We start from the raw sequence: 18,589 nt of genomic DNA, 5'->3' as shown, positions 1-18,589 counted from the left end.
ACTGCGGAGGTTTTGGTTGATTCAGCTCCGGAGATCCTCCGGAGGAAAGGATTAGCTTGTACTCAGTTGTAGGTGTGAACGCTTTACGCCGGTGTAAGCGCCCTCAATCGGTGTATTGCAGTCATCGCACTAATTTCCCCGGTCAGCAAATTACCATGTTGCCAGCTAATTAGTGCGCAATATTGAGAGTTCGATCGACAATTACCGAGCCACATGTTCATACATGTATTGTAAACTGATGTCGCCGCGTACTTAGGCCTTTCTTGTTTATTAGGATAGTGGTGTGTAGCACCATGGGTGAAGTCATAAAACTTTGTCCGGAAGAAACCATTTCATGTACTGGTTATAAGTTGGCATAAACACGTTTGTATTTATATACTCATCTTTACTATCACACTTTGGTAAGCTTGCTAATCTTTATTCAGAACCACCAATGTATTAAAAAAAACATTGAAGTCGGCAACGAATCATAAATATTGTTATTATTATTGATGTACCACACCACATCATCCCTTCAATGAATCATCCTCCCATGTAACATTTATGTGGTTCACTCAAACTATGTCTTATACTAACTGCAATAACTGTAGCGTGTACTGTGATTTTGGGGTTCTTTCCTCTGTTTTTGTACCTTTTTCCGTTCCGATGTTTGACTGGAAGCAATCGCTACAATTTCTCCAACGGTAACGCAAATGGCCGAGGTCACAGTGAAAACGCCGTTTCAAAATGTTGCTACTTTTAGGTTTTCCTGTCGAATTGCAGAGCCAAACTTACGCGAAATATTATTAGGAGAACAAGACTCGTTAATTTGCTATTCAACCACCACATATTTCCCAAAATTTAACACGTGTGAGATACGTTTTCGTTACGATCTGAAAAGATACCTTATGTTTAGCACACGATGTCTTCGCCACCGTATTTACGGAAACTGCTATCAAAGAAGTTGTTGCCGAGATAGCACAGTAATTTGCGTAAATATTCTCTTCAGATTTTGTGGATTTCCTTTGTATTAACTCCCGATTATAAGTTTTAACGGTACATTTTGGCCGACATATGAGCATCACAGCCATATAAGTTCAAACGCTGTGAGCATTGGAGGTACATGTATCTGTGAATATATGGTTTGTGTAAAAGTTGCTATTGATGTCTACGTTTTAGGTACTTGTCCTCGGGTTTTAATTTTACGATATTTCCATCTTGAAGTTTTTTACTGAGACTGAATGTGAATGTACTCGGAAAAGTAATGGGGTGACTGGGGGAACCCGTCCCGTTTTACATGTGCAAGTCAGATGGTGTCACGTAATTAATCTGCAAATAAATGCAGCTAGTTCTCAACATCACGTAATTACGTACAATTAGTGTTCGGTAGGATTTTTTTTTCGTTTGGTTTACTGAAATATTTCATAGCAGACGACTGATGTGCGATGTGAAATTGATAACTTATATTGGGTCATTTCACCACTGAGTGCCGTAAGTGTTTGGAAGTTGACTATTGCGTGAATCATTTTTGACTTTTTTACCAGTGAATGTCTACGCCACACTTATTCCTCTGAAGATTGTTCAGTTCAAATAAATTAAAGTAAAGACGATACGAGATTTGATAAATACTGATATTGTTACATGTACAGTACTACAGACATGCACACAGTGCACAGATCACATACGGAAGTGCAAATTTGCCGCCATAACAACGAAAGGCCTTGCGTGGAAAGTATTTCGGAAGGCAGAATTTGCCTGCGGTCTCGTTGCGATATTATTTTTTTCATTAGCGGGTTGTTCACCATTTCCATCACTCCTACCTGGCTTACTAGCCGGAGAAAAGAAATTAGTTATTTGCCGTTTACTCATACTGAAACCGGCGGTGGTTCTCCGCCGTGTAGGCTATTTGCTGTACCATGAAAGTAGAACCATGGCTGTACTATGTCGACAAACTACCATTATTTGAGAAGAGACGTTTAATGTCAGGGGCAAACGGGAGTAGAGAAAAACCATACAACATGTCCCTCGCTAATAGTAATACACCCATGGTCCACAACAGCGAAAGAGGTAACAACTGGTGTGACTGAATTCAGAATTTGTACGAATAGAAAACACATGAATTCACGTTGGTCGACATGTCAACGTCGAGCGTGTTGCGTGGCTTGTCGAAATAAAAGTTAAACTGGGCATCACGACGCGACGACGAGTGAAATTGTTAACATGCATGAGATCTGAGAAGACATCTTCGCTTATTTCTCGAACGCATGAACGTACACAGCAATAAACAACACAAGGCAGTCTCTACAACTCATGTTGTTTACAATGATCGCACTATGCACTTATCGTTGAACTTATCGTTTACGCCGGCGGATAATGGTGTCACATTGTGTGTGTGAACACATACAGCTGATCCCCTCTGTTTACTAATCGTTCTCACCTATTTACGCCGGAGAAAAAAACCCACGAAAAAAGCAATATGAACATGCCTTTACTTTGTCAAAACCCACAAAAACATTCACACCTTGACCCATACCAATTTACATATTAAAGTAATAGAGGTACTGATAATGCAACTCTCACATTACTTCACGATGCGTATACACATCTTGAAAAACCAAGTTCATTTGTAAGACTATTGGTTATTGATTTTTCATCAGTCGTTAACAGAAGTCAACCAAACATGATGGCTCATAAACTTAGTTATTTAAACGTTAACCCCAAACTCATCCTCTGGATAATGGATTTTCTTGTCAACCTTTCCCAGTTTGTTCGCTACCAAAAATTAAGTTCAGCCTTCCATTCAACATTTAGGGGTGCCTCACAGAGCACGATACTCTCACACAAACTATTTACACTTTACACAAATGACTGCTCATCAGGTACCGATACAAATCCACTTATCAAATATTCTGATAACTCTGCATTAGTTGACCTGTCAAATTCTGACCGTACTTATTTCGATGAAGTTGATAGGTTTGTTACTTGGTGTAAAGAAAACTACTTGGACGAAAGGTCGACTTTAGGAAGAACCCTAAAGTAGTGCCCGACCTTTTTATTGACAATGTTAAAGTTGAACAGGTGACTAAATATATATATATATATATATATATATATATATATATATATATATATATATATATATATATATATATATATATATATATATATATATATATATATATATATATATATATATAGGAACAGTCTTGGATAATAAATCAAATGTTAAGGCCAACACAGATTTCATTAACAAGAAATGTCAATCTAGAGTTTACTGTCTACAACAATTGAGGGGCCTAAAATTTTGTAAATGCCAAGGTATTACAGACATTCTATCGGAGTTTTGAGTCGGTTTAACATTTTCTTTTTTGTGCTGGTTTGGTAGTCTAGGGACTAGCTACAAGAGTGTCTTGAACAAAATTGTAAATGTGTTTAGTAAAGTATTGAGTGAAAAGTAGACTAATTTGAATGAAATGTTTACATCTCGTGTACAAAACAAAGCTGGGAAAATGGTAAATGACAAAGGCCACATTATGTCCCAACACTTTGAACTCCTGCCATCAGGGAGACGATTTCGTGTCCCTAAATTCAGAACAGTCAGAACCAAATCAAGTTTTGTGCCCACTTCAACTAAATTTTAAACCAAACTAAATAATTCTATTTCAAAGACATCTGCTCTGCATTCCAGATTGGAAGAACCGCGTTTTTTTATTGTCTTTTTTAAGTTGATGACCATTTCTGGCAAGACTTCACTCACAATTTTCTCGATTTTACTGATTTTTCTTCTTTATTAAAAAGGTTTAGGGTCGGCACCGGATTTCTAGAATGGAAGCGTTTGGGGAGTTATGTGTGATTTATTTGTTGAGAAAGGTTCAAAGACAATAAATATCGCCATAAGGTGGCACTTGCCGTTCCAGTGAGGAACGACTAGTGCCACCACGGTAGTACTCGACAATTCGATGGACCACGGCCAAGTCCGCCATTCACAATTTTCAAATCACTTGAAATAAAGCAATCTGGCAAAACTCGCCCATGTGCATTTACAATCTTGTCGCAACTAATTCTAGTAGGTAAAACCATAGACCCTCCACCCTGTCTATGGTAAAACCTAGTCGCATTCATAACTTTCATCGAGGGTAAGGTAATTTTAGTCATCAACTTCTATAAAGTCCAAAATGAAACGATAAAACATGTACATTTTGGAAATTATCCCATGTATAATGCCAGATTATAAAGTGACAAAGAGTGGTTCATCTGAGTGGATAGCTTAACCTCTTGACGATTTATAAACAATGGGAAATAGGCAGCTATCTTGATGTTCATTTTAACCTATTTTCCCGGAGAATATTTTCAGAACTGGTATCCAAATTACCAAGATCACGTTTTTCATATTTACTGATATGCCGCTTTAGTTATGGCCGGTTTTGTGGGATGTTTTGCGTGCACAATGTAAACCACAGACAAGGCATGTAAACTTCTACTTGCAAACCCGTCTATTTCAGGCTTGGCCTCTTACCACTCTTGGAGGAATTGTACTGACTCCTCCAAGACCACGTCTGACACAGTGGCCTGAAACCCATAGTCTATCGCGAGTATATTGTCTACCCTTCAAGAGACACACATTCTCTGCCAGTCACCCTTTTAAAAATACGCTTGTTAAACGTCTGCTCCTGGAGTTAAATTTGGTTCAACTCATGAGCAAAATATTTGTACGTGACTCCGGGCCCCTTTCAGACAATCCGAATTTTCACGCACGTCCCAATTCGTTTTTTTCCCGTGACAACAATTTTTCTCCTGAGCCTCCCCCTACCCTAATCTAGTTCCTGACGACCGTATTCCAATTTTACACTACATCTTTACATATTACGTATAGTCAATGTCATTACTCTCGTTGCCGATGTGTTGGCAATTATATACATGTATATATATAATATCCATAATCACAACATATTTCCTGCTCAAAGAAGAACTGTTTCAGCTTATTCCATTTCGATATAAACAGACAGAGAGTCCAGGGATAAAATACCCATGTACTACTCCTTATATTACTGGCTAGGTAATGTCAACCGTAAAATAATCCAAGCACCAGCGTCCCTAAAATCCGTGAAACAGTGTCGATATTACAGTATTTTGCTGACACTTATTACTTTCTGTAACTGGTCTATATTTGTGATATCATGGTAAATATGCTTGGAATTTATGGCCTAACAAACCAGACATTACGTAGATTTGAATATTGAAGAAAATCAAAAACAAAAACAAGGCCATGGCCATGGCCGGTCAGGTACTGATATTAGTACTTTAGACATCAGTGGGGGTCACACTTGGTCATTGAAACTATATTGACCGACCAAAATTCTAAACATCACGGATAAATAATTTCATATCGAAATGTATGTACGGAGATTCAGGTTTTTAGACCACGTGGCTTTGACATGACATCATCAGCTAAATTTGCAATACGAAAGTAACGTAAAACATGGATGTATCTAGTAGGGAGCAAAGTCCGCATGTCTGTATGGATGTTTGAAGATTTACTATCGGTATATGGGAGGCATAGAGGGAAATATTTGAATAGCGTTATTTAACGTTACATAATTCATAACTGACTACTAAACTACCGTCAAGAGGATTGTTTTTGCTTCCATTTATCTGTATTAATTTTTTTAAAGGCAGTGATGGTGACTGCCAATGCCGGTAGTGAAAATATGGCCCGCACATTCTGAAGATTTTTGTATCATACAAGTTCAATGTTGTAGCTGAGAATGTGATTTATATTTATAACTCAGTAGAATGGGTACCGGTACTGATGCGAGGGATGTGAACCAACCTTTGTGTTGCGTGCTTTTTAATATCACCGTGTGTGTGTGTGTGTTGTTTGTTTGTTTGTTTGTTTGTTTGTAATGTAGATTCGTCGTTGATATACTGCTACTAGATCAGACCGTGGGTTATACTTCCATGATCAGAACATGACCAGACACAACTCTCCACGGCACCATTTTGGTTTTACAACTTTGATTACTTTGTTTTGAATAGCTTTTGTCAAGTTCTTGACTTTCCTGATATGACAATAAAGCAAGGGCGGTGAAATATTATTATAGTAGTCCTTCAAAAAACAAGACAATTTTGAAACTTTTAGTGGAAAATGTTAGTGAAGACACAGTTTACCCGCATAAATTAACTAACAAAAGACAAAAGAAATGTACACATGGTTCATTTTCTAGGTGTCGACCTCATGAATATGCACCAAGATTTAGAACCGAGTCAGCTTTAAATGCGTTCACACCTCCAAATCTGGTCTGGACAATATTGTCTGGGCTTAGTCACCCTTTTATGCGGACTACAGAGCGGCCCTGGTGCGGACTATTTCTGCCACCTATTAATGCCTGAAAGTCAAGTGGCATATGCTGAGGTTGTGTACAACCAGCAACCCATAACATTTTAGCAATCTACAGTTCTACCTCAGCATGGCTATTAGCCATGCTAGGTAGTTACTATAATGATTAATATAATGGTTGTCTTGGTAAAAGTTGTCGACCCCCCCCCCCCCAAAAAAAAAAAGAAGAAAAAAAAAAGAAAAAAAGAAAAAAAAAGATCAACAAAACATTCTATGATATTGAAAGCGCTCCTGGCATGTAATTCCATAGAACAGTTTCCTGTAGGGAATGGCAGCGATTTCATTCAAACTCAAAGACAGAGATGTTGCTAACCAACGTGAACAGCCATAAAAAATTGTATGTGAATGAGTATGACTCTGAGATCCCGCTAACGGTTTCATTGTTGTCGGTCTAACCAGAGACACTGGAGAACTTCACTGTCTATGATCTAATCGTATTGCTCAGTGTGAAAACCGTGCAAAGCGTTACTATTTTGGCGTTGTATTTTCGCACATTTTTGGTTCACAAGGGTCCAATAATTTAAGCTTGAGTTAGGAAATAGGCCTATTAAAAAAATTGTGTTGTTCCGATTAGGCAAAATAAATAAATAGGTGGGGTAGGTAGATTTATTTTTATTCATGTGCGAGTGTCTAATTCTGGTTTTCCATTTTTTCCAAATGATCTCTGTGTTATTGGCTTCTTTCCATTAGATGTACAACCATTACAGATTGGAGGAACAGTTTTATATTGTCTTTTTAAGTTGATGTCAGTTTCTGCATCCACTATGTCTCGTGAGACTTCACAATTGTTGCGATTTTGTTAGTTTTTCAAGAACACGTAAAAAAAAAGTTAAGGGTCGGCAGTGAAAAACTAGGTGGGTCGGGTAACAGAAACCAAACAGTTATTTTTTAGGCCTAAGGCATAACGTAGCATATAAATCTACCCAACCTGCGCGAGCAAGATCTGCATCGGTCAATGTAATATTTACATGGTCTATTACAATTTGGTAAAGTGTACCATTGTATATGCTTGTGCGAGACGTAAAAAACATCATGCCGTCTAATTGTACGAAACGATTTAGTCACTATGGTTTTGAAGTCAGTGAGATAATGTTTGTGAAGTACCCGGTATCGTGATGTTATCGCTTGTATAGAAAAACCATCACTGAGGCAAAATCTCACTTTTATCATCATTCATTTTTTAAAGTCTTCAATCATGCCAATTAAAAATATGGATACTGCAGTCATTTATGTGACTTTTTTTCCAAAAATGTTTATCGTGCATCTCGATTATATTTTTTTTCGTCTTCGTAACATCTTTTTTTTATTGTGCCAAAAGTAGTAGCTACCACATATAGAACAGTGGAAAAATACCGAATGAGACTCAGAAATGTAAAATCATTTACTTCAATGTCCAAATCAAATGCGGACATCAGAAAATGATGCATGCACGTTGTGATGGACTCGTGATTAGCTCTAGTCCAGATGCCAATTGGTATCTAACTAAACCATAGACAATAGAGAGGGTCCTCTCTATTTTCTATGACTAAACCAAGTTTAGTGAGTGGAGGTGTAAATGGTAACGATACTGTTTAGGAACACGGTGATAGGAACTAGACGAGATTAGCACTGACAACACACGCTCCGCGAACTCCAGCAAAGAGGCCTGGTGGGGTATATAGAGACTTGTCAGAGTTGTCGGAGCTACTGTTCATGTACATATAAGTTCCACGTATTCTCAATTTATTTCGTGCTGGATAGAAAACAGTCAGTATAGTCCTTGTGTTCTCCAGTGTATAGCCGATGGATTGGATAGTGAGAGTCATGATATGTGTGATACATTGTAGTTTATACACCAGAACTGAATTTTAGACTGATCCCGTCGGCATCTTCAGAGAAAGCATCAAGCGGGTACCACAATAAACTGAAAACGTAACGACTATAAGCATAACTATAAGTTTTAATTTACATGGAACTACGGTCATATTTGATAAGCTTATCCCCCACTTCCACATATGGTCTCATACCCCTTGGTCAGCGAAAAGCCAATCATGTTCATGTCCGGACATACGAGTTATAAATGGGGCGGTCATATGGGTTAAGTTAGGGTGGAATATAATATATGGAAAAAGTCTGATTGATACTGGCTGTGATGGGTAGTAGAGCATTTTTTAATTGTCAAAAACAGGGTTGGGGGCCGAATGATATGATTCAAAACGTCATGACTTTCTGGTATATCTTTGTTGTCATGGTGTGTTTCCAGTTGAGGATGGCTGTCTTTGACTGGCTACAACAGTAAGTGACTGATTTTGAAAGCAAAGAAAGTGGAAGAACATTGGTGTTAGTTAAAAAACTATTGTTATTAAAGATATACAAGTAAACGCAGCAAAACAATTGAGAGTCGGTACGGAAAGGAACAGATGACCACAGGAAGGTGTTCAGCTGTTCTTCATTGTTCTTTGCAATTTGACGACCGGGCGATCACATACTAGTAGTTGTCAGTGTTTTCGCTAAAGCAAAATACACGGAGATGGTTCAAAATCACTTGACTATCATTTCACTCTTATTTAAATCTACAAATATCTCATTAATATTTTCTCCCAGCTTACTTCAAACTATATGACATTTTCCATGAAAAAAAGGTGCGTATCTGGAGCAAAGAAGTGTTTCAGATATCAGAGTGTTCACGTTTGCGTGACCAAGACATAGACATAGACTGGCAAGCGACGCCATGAATTGTGATCGAATCCCAGGGTCGGATCGGTTGTAGATCAGTGTTCATGATAATTCATTTGCGTGTTCAATTACTAAGTCATCGATGTAGGGTTATAAATTCAGTGACTACACCATCAACAAAGTTACTTCTTACTATAAATCATGTTGAAAAAGACCCTAGGAAAATGTCTAAGCAACAATGACGGGTGTTACTTTTTTGCAGTGTTTATCCAAATAGTAATCGTCGAATAACGTGACCCTGGCTGAAAACTGCGACAGTGAGTGTACCATAAATTCCCAAAACAGACTGACCAGAACAGACATATTGACACACAAAAAGTGTGCAAGTTTACATCTTGTGACAGGTTTGGTTGGGGTCACCTCCATCGGCTAATGGTCGAAATCGTCATTGTAAAATATTTTTAATTACCCTCAACTACAAATCAGCGTATCGTTGACGATCATTTCAATCGTAAGTGTTTAGAACTGATTCAGAAGTAAAACGTAGAATTATTAATGACAATGGTATGCAAAGTTTTGTTGTTTAACAATCATCAGCGATTTGGCATGTTTGCACAAACCACAGATACTTGTTAGTGCATACACTTTTGATACTTCTATTCTATAAGGTAAAGGCTAAATTTAAAAAGACATGATCCCAGTATTAACTTTTTTGTTGCGGCTATATTTCCTAAGTGAGGTGTGCCAAAGAAAGTTTTCCCATGATACTTTGCGCCAGTGCGACTTTTTGACATTGTACGTTCGATGTTCCCAATGAGTAAATGGAATTTTATCGAGAAGTCTATTCATATTTGTTTATGACAGCAAGATATTTTCAATTTTCTGTTTTTGGTCATTTTTGGGGTCAAAAACTGTCATTTGTTTTGTAAATAAAAGAATTCAAAGTAAAAATGAATGACAGCCTCAAAACTAATCGATTGAATGGGCTGACATTTGGTGTGCAGGTATGTTAGAGTATCTGGATGAAGAATTCTTCAAGAAAATTTGAAGATGACATTGATATGCAAATACGTCTAAAACGTGCTGTGTAGTATCATATTATAGCCATGTTATTTTACAATACTCGTGAGAAAGTAGAATTTATTGGTGAAGTAAAGTTGCTCATACACCTAAGAAAATTTGACTACACTTGAATACATAATGAGCAAATGAAATGATCACAACAATCACATATCTTTGTAATGTTATGACTATACAAGATCTAATACAGGGACGAATGGGGTACTTATCAAATAATGCCCTCCGGAACTCAGAAATAAATGTAGATGCGCTGTACCATGCAGTTACGATCAGCGGTTTTGAACTATGGAGGTAGGAAGGAAGGAGGTAGGAAGGATTATAGTCCTACCACCATTTCTGAACAAAATCGTTGTCCTTGAATTGGAATGGTATGCTTTTAATACAAAAGTTGCACAAACATATGTTCTTGCTTTCAAAAGTTTTAGAATTAACACCATGATTTCACCGTCGCCCATACTGAGGTTTTCCTGCATCTATTGCTATGGATTTTGTTGGTGGGACTTTGCTGTACTGTATGAACACTTGTTCAGACTCAGGCCACTAAAACACAATTGCAAAAAAAACCCGTAAAGACACGAAGTATCGTTTTGCACAACGTTCGGCTTGAAGCAGGTTTGAAGGGTAACCATGCACGACAGAGAAGATGGGTTTAGAGCCCCATTTACACCTAAAACAAAAAGCGATTCTAGTCTGTTCCTATTATAGTGGTCTGAGGTTCAGATCAAAGTGCCGCATTCATCCACAACATAAAAAATCATAGACCCTACACGACTGGCGTTTGTAAAAGTCAGTTTTAAACCATAATTACTACACCTCTTTATCTTCTCGGCAAGAACATGCAGTGCTGCAATCCAACGTGAGGACCTCTCACCAACTTTCAGATCACTTCACATTGGGAACGTTGGTGAGAGTTCTACTAATATAATTCAGACTGAGGCAAAAAATATAGCCTTTCTGAGTTGAAATCCGAGGTTTAAATCCTGATATCTGAAAATTCCCAATCAACCCAGATTACATTGAATAAAAAATAAGTCTAACAAACAATTTATGATTTTTCAGTCCCGAAACTTGCTATTATCCATACACTGTATACAAAGCTAAATACACGGTGATTGGTGTATCGCACTCCTTGACTGAGTGGGTCGGAAAAAAAATAGGTAGACTCACTTGTCATAAATCGATTTATAAATCCACAAAGGCACTGTGACAACTAAAGCAGTCCCTTTACAGACCATTTTTCTTTAGAAATAAATAGGCTAAAACAATACTGAATGACAGGCAGTCCAAGGTATGCGAAACCATAAGCGAGCGCGTACTCACGATGCTAGATTAACACACTATTTTACCTGCGCATTGAAGACGCACAGTAAAAAGACCAGTTTTCAACATTAATGCAGGAAATACAAAGCTAACAATTCAAAATTGTATAAAATGTAAGAAAACAAAAAACAGGCGACAGTCAGAGCATGCATGAACTTCGATTTACAATACCATTATTAAGTTCTTGCATTTTGGGGCTAATGAAGTCATAGAGACTAGAGTGGGCGAGTTTCATCACAGTTAGTATAATCAATGGCACCGTGATAATTCTGACTTTCACTTGAAACTGGACCAGAACAGTCTAGGTCGGACGAGTCGTCATCATCAATTCAAAGGCGACGTAACCAAATATACACCGTGAATTCATCTTAGATCGCACCGAGTTGAACAATCATGTCTGTCATTGTAGAATGTAGACCTTTACGCTGTTTGACCGACTATTGAAGTATAACCCACATAGGTGATATTTCATTGACCTACATGGAAATGCTTGTAAATACTTTTTGCAAGTAGTAGTAGCTCAGACCACTCTAGTATTTTAGTGGTCTGAGGTAGTAGTAAGAGTTTTTGCTAACGTTTACATGCTAGCGTAGTTGTACATGTACGTATACATGTCAGTTCGTATGTACATGTACATTAAATGTAGCTCTCATCATATCATACACTGTACATGTGTGTAACCCTTTTCTTTTGCACCCTCCCCCTCCGCCTTCATGTGGTCAAACACAGACAACTAACTAACTAAATAGTGTTACTGTTAGTTTTCTGTGGGTCAAACAATTAGTGTACACGCCTTGAATCACATGCAGGCGAGATAGATTTGAATATTCATTTGTTTACTGCCCGGTTATGGGGGTGAACTCATCAATATATTCTGAACTAAATGCAAATGTATTCAAATCACTTCCGACTCGCAATCTGAACTATTTTTCAGATCGAGTATAATCCGATTAGACAGGCGCTAATGGGAAAGTACAGAAACGTCCACCTCATCAGCATAAAAGTACAGAATTGAACTCAATCTGAACTATAGTACGGAAAGTGTCGTAAACTGTACTATTTTTTCTACTAGTGTCACTTTCAGAGATCTAATAGTGTGTAATTTTAATTTAGGTACCCAAAGAATGGGAAGATATGTATTCCTGTGTTCCAAATGACGATCGTCGTATTTATTGTGGTAATGTATCTATTTTGTAAATGTTAAATATCAGCGATGTCACTCACAGTTTTACTATAACTATTTCATTATTGTCATACCTTTCCTTGGCAAAAGTTTCACTGAATTAGTCATTGTATCAACTTAACGTACAGCTGTTGCATTTCCAGAATATAAATTTAAGCAACAGTTCATTTGGTCGCGATTACATGTGAATCATTTGTCAGATTTGAAACATGCTAAAGTATATATGGAAATCGTTCACCAACTACACATTTTGATGCTCGAGTGTTAAAATAGGAGAAACCTTGCACTTTCAATCAGGTCAAACGAAGCATATTTCACACTTACACAGCCTGGTTGAAACAAATCACACCCGGTCGTCGCTGGGTGGGTTCAAATATAAGGAAATGTTCAGCAATTACATCATGGGGGAGGGGGTAATTCCCCCAAGTCCGTTGTTCCCTCTCTCTATTTACTTTCTCTAAAACATGAACCTCCCTCTGCTCAACCATTTTAAAAGCAATTGTCAACACCACTTCCATGTGCCATAGTTGGAAGAGCTCCAGATTATCAAGTCAGGAAGTCCAGGTTTCAACTTCATTAGGGACAAGGAATTGTTCTTTGATCAACCAAAACATATGGGGATGTATTCTACAGACTCGATTATGTAGCCCTGTCACGTAGACCCACACTTTCAAAGACTAGATGAGTGCACTCACTACAGTGTCAAGTCCAAGCTGTAATGTTAACATATCCACTTCACTACATTATCCTCAATATGTTACCACACTCTTCCCATGAGACCAAATCCTCCCTTCACACCATAACTAGCAATTAATTCACTGCATGTTTGCAAACGGCTCACTCACTGTGTGCTGATAGAATGGCACAGCAGAGGCATTGGTGGTATATGGTACTAGTGGGGTTTAAAACCGATGGCATGCAACAGTATGATGTCAAAATCACAAATAATGCAAAATGGATCGAGGTTATATGAGACCCTACCCTAATTCCATTTTGGAAAATGTGTCCCTCCCAGAAAACATCAATTTGTAATAGGAGACGCCTTCTCGCCCGGAGTCCCCCACCCTCCCATTCCAATTCCCTTTTAGTAAGTGGTATAACTGTAGCTAACCACTTAGCCACCGACCAACAATCAGTAATACACTTTTCTTTTTTTGTCTGCCTACTCAGCACAAGTAACATTCATGGATGCTATTGCTGGTTCTGTAGTCGAAGCATTGAAGGCCAAGGGAATGTATAATGATTCACTTTTCATTTTTCATTCAGATGTAAGTGTCATCATCATCATCATCATCATCATGTAACTATTACGTGTGGATAATGGGCACTTCACCTTTAGCGTATGTATGTATGTATATATGAATGTATGTATGTATGTATGTATGTATGTATGTATGTATGTATGTATGTATGTATGTATGTATGCATGTATTCTTATGTAAGATGGTCGGATTGTTACGCAATATATACATACAAACATTAACTGTATGTATCGACCTTGACAAGTCCAATTTAGTAAACTCTGAGTAACGACTTATTTACATCATTATTTTTTTTTGAAATAAGTCTGTATATATATATATATATATATATATATATATATATATATATATATATATATATATATATATATATATATATATATATATATATATATATATATGGTACACCCTATCCGTGAAACTGTCCCAATTCATGAAATGTGCATGTAACTTTGCCCAGTTCATGGAATGGTCAACCTTATGCAAATGAGAGTATAGATTACGATCTAAAAGGGGCCAAATTAAATTTTGAGGGCAAGAGTTTTGAACTGGGGTGTTGAATATTGAACTTTTTTAAAAACACAAGCTACACTGAATTATAATAAAATTAGAATTGAGAAGTGATGAGTTTGTAAAGACATGATAATAAAGTTGTTTGATTCTTGTTCTTGTTGTGTGTGTCCTATAAAAGATGCTAATTTCATGTACTGGGCATATCTTACAATACCCTCTTCATAACCTGGGCTTAACACGATTGCCTATTTCATGAACTGGGCAAAGTTACCTACCCATTTCATGAATTGGGCAATTTCACAGATTGGGTTGGGTGTAATATATATATATCTGTGTATTTGTGTGGTATTCTTACTATAGCTTATTATAAATCCTTTTTTTCTTAACAATGTCAATATTAATATGAGTTGTCAAATGTTTGTATTGGCTAACAGAATGGTGGTGATATACGAGCTCAAGCATCGAACTGGCCATATAGAGGCGATAAGGGGGACTACTTCGAAGGTGGAATAAAGTCTGTTGGTTTTATTTCTGGCAAAGGAATCGAAAAAACTGGCTACACACATGAAGGGTATGTCATTTTCAATAATCGATCTCATTTTGCATATATATGTAGTAAATTCCAAATTGCTTGTCATGTCAAAGTATCTTTCTATAAACATGATATTGTACATTGTTCCAATGTTCAAAATTGTCTAGGGCCTTTAAAGAAACTCCCATTGTAGTAGCATCAATTATACTGACAGCTAGGCTAGGCCATTCCGTAATCCCTAACACGGACTCCATAATACCACTGAGTAGACAATATCAACAAATATAGAGTAAGAGAAAAGCTTCTTCATATAAAATAGAACAATTCAACACTTGACGGTGCTCACAAGACCTCACCAAATCGTGTGGTTACGCTCAATTCTAGAATAGGTGGGTATGTAGATTTTTTACATTTATTTTTTATTTTATTTTTTTCATGTGTGAGTGTCTAGTTATATTTTCCGTTGTTTTCCCTGTGGTCTCTGTGTTATTGGTTTCGTCCCTTCAGATGTATAACCATTACAGATATAGATATATATCTGTAATATTTTTTTCATTTTCTTTCTATCCTCACAGTTTATTTCATGTAACTGATATGTACCCTACTCTGATCAATGGTTTACTTGGACAGGACGTTCCAGGTACGTTTCGCGGTGATTGACAATACATATAGTGTGACTAAGAAAATTTGAATTATCGGTCAAAGTGTCAGACATTGACAGCAGACTTATGTGTCAGCCGGGACAGGGAAGATTAGTAGTAGTTCTGCAGTTAATAATACTCCATATTCTCTAGAAATAGTATCTGCGCCTGGCCATTTGTCGCCATCTTTCGTTATACCATTCTTTTCCCGATACAGGATAAATACAACATGTTGCACAACAGTTCAATGTGACCAACAGTCCCAAAGTTATCGTGAGCAAACTGTGTGGTGATGCAAAGTGTATACTGTGACATTAATTATAGCATGCAGATGAACAGAAAAGTTACACTTGCACATTTCAAACAATAACAACAGCAACAAAATCAGGTACAATGTATGTTTAAGTCACAATCCCTTACTACTGCAGCTATAAATCATTTCTTATTGTTTGAAAAATAAATTGAATTAATGTTAGCCCCTCGATATCAATGCTCTATTTCTTTTTGAAGGCAACATGTTCTTACTTTACATACAGTAACAACTTATAGTAGTTAGTATTTTTCTGGAATCTTTTCTCTCTAAATGAAACATTAATTGCGTAACGTACCCCCATAATTTCTTTTGTATTATTCATATCTCAGATGATCTTGATGGTATTAATGTATGGGACGCCTTCTCCAAGGGAGAGCCTTCGCCACGTACTGAAATGCTTCTTACTGTAGACACAGATCTGGCTAATCTGGAAGGGTTGTTTGCTGGTAATGTAACTGCTTATAGGTATGTATTTTGTGGTTGGCTACTTTGGGTTATAGTCATCTTTGTTTCAAACAGATGAACAATGCATGCCTCATGCCCTTTTGATGATCTATCTGGTATATGTTTACATGTGTGGTAGTCTGTGTGTATGTCTATCTCATTGACTGTCTATCATTATGTATGGTTGGCTGTCTGCTTGTTTCCCTATCTCTGTCTGTCTGTCTGTCTGTCTTTCTGTCTGTCTGACTCACTGTCTTACTGATCGCTGTCTGTCACGTACGTACGCATGTATGTATGTATGTATGTATGTATGTATGTATGTATGTATGTATGTATGTGGATGTCTATTCTATTTCTCATCTGTCTGTCTGTCTGACTGTCTCAAAGACATACCTGTACTTATGGTAAAGTCACTGCGTATTATACTGTTTATCTAAATCACAGAAAAGGCGATTGGAAGCTTATTGTCGGACATCCATCTTTTTCCTACACCCGAACACGCCGTAAGTTTTCCTATTAAACCAACCAAACTCATTGATCCAGAGAAATTTCTTCATTTCACAATTATGTGACAGGTACTAGTCCATCTAACTATCAGTCAATAATCACATCGTGTGGAAATACACGTGTTTGATCATTATCATGAATCTGTACCATAACAAGGAAATGAAAAATCAAACTACTACTCTCTACAGGTATAAGAAATTCACAAGCTGATGCAATTTACTCCATGTTATGTATTATCAATGTGAATCTTACTTAAAATGGCCATAGGGATGAAGATTTGATATTTATTTTGGATTTTTTTTATTTATAAAACAATTTTATAGTGGCTTGCTACTTAAAAAATCGATATGAAACAACATTGGCTAACTGTGATTCTAACTTTAAAAAGTATATTATTGTACGTACAATAACAAACATTTTACACAAAATTATGTTTTTTGCCATTTGTAGAGTTACAAAACAGAACTTAGCAAATGTTGTTTCACATTGATGTTTCAAGTAGGAAGTCATGATAAAATTGTTTTATAAATTAAACATCGAAAATAAACACCCAATCCCCATCCATATGGCCACTTCAAAGCATTCGTAAATTGCTATGCTGTGTATGTATATGATTTAAGTTTGACAGACACATATGATACCAGTGGTATCATATGGCAATTGCGTCATTATATCATCAAGTTCACGACCTCTTCTTATCCTTATAACATTCATCTGTAGATGGTTGGTATCCACCTCAATACACTGACTGTGACCTTCAAGCTATCCCTTCTCCAGACGGCGCTGAGGTCGATGTTAGATTGTACAACCTTAAAGGTATAGAACATTATTGCTTTCAGCCTTAACAATAGTACAGTATAAAAACACTGCGACTACAATTTCGCGAAACTTTCAAAGATTCGAACATAACGAACGAAATGCACATGCGCCCAAGTGACCTGGTCACAGATATATTTATTACATAATGTTCGCTCGGTTGACAAGAAACACCAAACACCCCAATTGTTCTTTCAGTGGTACACCATGGGCTTAAGGGGCCTTTATGCAATACCTTTACTTAATGGTGTAGCATTCCCTTTAACTGATGCCATTTCCGGTCAAATGATACTGTAACGGTATAATACTTGAGAATAGTGAAAGACCAAAGTGATCATTTTAAATCCATAATCATACTGCTTGTGATTTAAAGCTATAATAATTCATTGTCACATTGAATTTACTACACGTGATACACATTTCATTCACTCGTGATATTTTGATTTTGATTTTGTCTAGATGATCCGTATGAGCACAACAATGTTGCTGATCAATACCCGGAAGTCGTTGCTGATATTCGTGAATCACTGAAACAATATGAAGACACAGCTTGGACGTTTTGGCCGGAGGAAGACCTCGCGGGTAACCCGGCGAACTTTGGAAATTTCTGGAGTCCAGGCTGGTGTTAATGGAATATCACCTATCAGGTGATAGAAAATATCGCCAAGTATCACATTGAAAATGATATAATATCACATTGATTAGCAGCAAATGTTTGGATAGATAGCGTTTTAGTATATGCCAAACATAAAATAGAAATAGGTAAAGTCGACACATGTTATAATCATAGAGTTATATTCTGTGAAATTAACTGTGGGTAAAATTAAATAAAATCAGTTAACAATGGATTTCAATATTGTCCGAGTGTTGTTTAGACTTTGTGTGGACAGGTTGTGAAAGATTGTGAAAGTATGTAGTCAATAATATAATCATACTAGCTTACTCTG

At 37.0% G+C, this 18,589-nt stretch overlaps 1 protein-coding gene across 1 annotated transcript in view; it reads left to right on the top strand.

Moving 5' to 3' along the window:
• LOC144438031 (arylsulfatase B-like) overlaps positions 1-18,271 on the top strand; it is a 33,798-nt gene extending 15,527 nt beyond the window's left edge. Inside the window, exons 9-16 of the mRNA XM_078127064.1 lie at positions 12,545-12,608; positions 13,785-13,882; positions 14,824-14,960; positions 15,497-15,561; positions 16,205-16,340; positions 16,764-16,822; positions 17,547-17,642; positions 18,102-18,271. Of these exons, the coding sequence (XP_077983190.1) occupies positions 12,545-12,608; positions 13,785-13,882; positions 14,824-14,960; positions 15,497-15,561; positions 16,205-16,340; positions 16,764-16,822; positions 17,547-17,642; positions 18,102-18,271 (825 nt within the window). The remainder of the gene's footprint in view (positions 1-12,544; positions 12,609-13,784; positions 13,883-14,823; positions 14,961-15,496; positions 15,562-16,204; positions 16,341-16,763; positions 16,823-17,546; positions 17,643-18,101) is intronic.
• The last annotated feature ends 318 nt before the right edge of the window (positions 18,272-18,589 follow it).

The sequence above is a fragment of the Glandiceps talaboti genome, chromosome 7 (genome assembly GCF_964340395.1).
Source record: "Glandiceps talaboti chromosome 7, keGlaTala1.1, whole genome shotgun sequence".
Lineage (NCBI taxonomy): Eukaryota > Metazoa > Hemichordata > Enteropneusta > Spengelidae > Glandiceps > Glandiceps talaboti.
The sequence above is the reverse complement of the archived record's forward strand: the minus strand, read 5'-3'. Positions and strand labels throughout refer to the sequence as shown.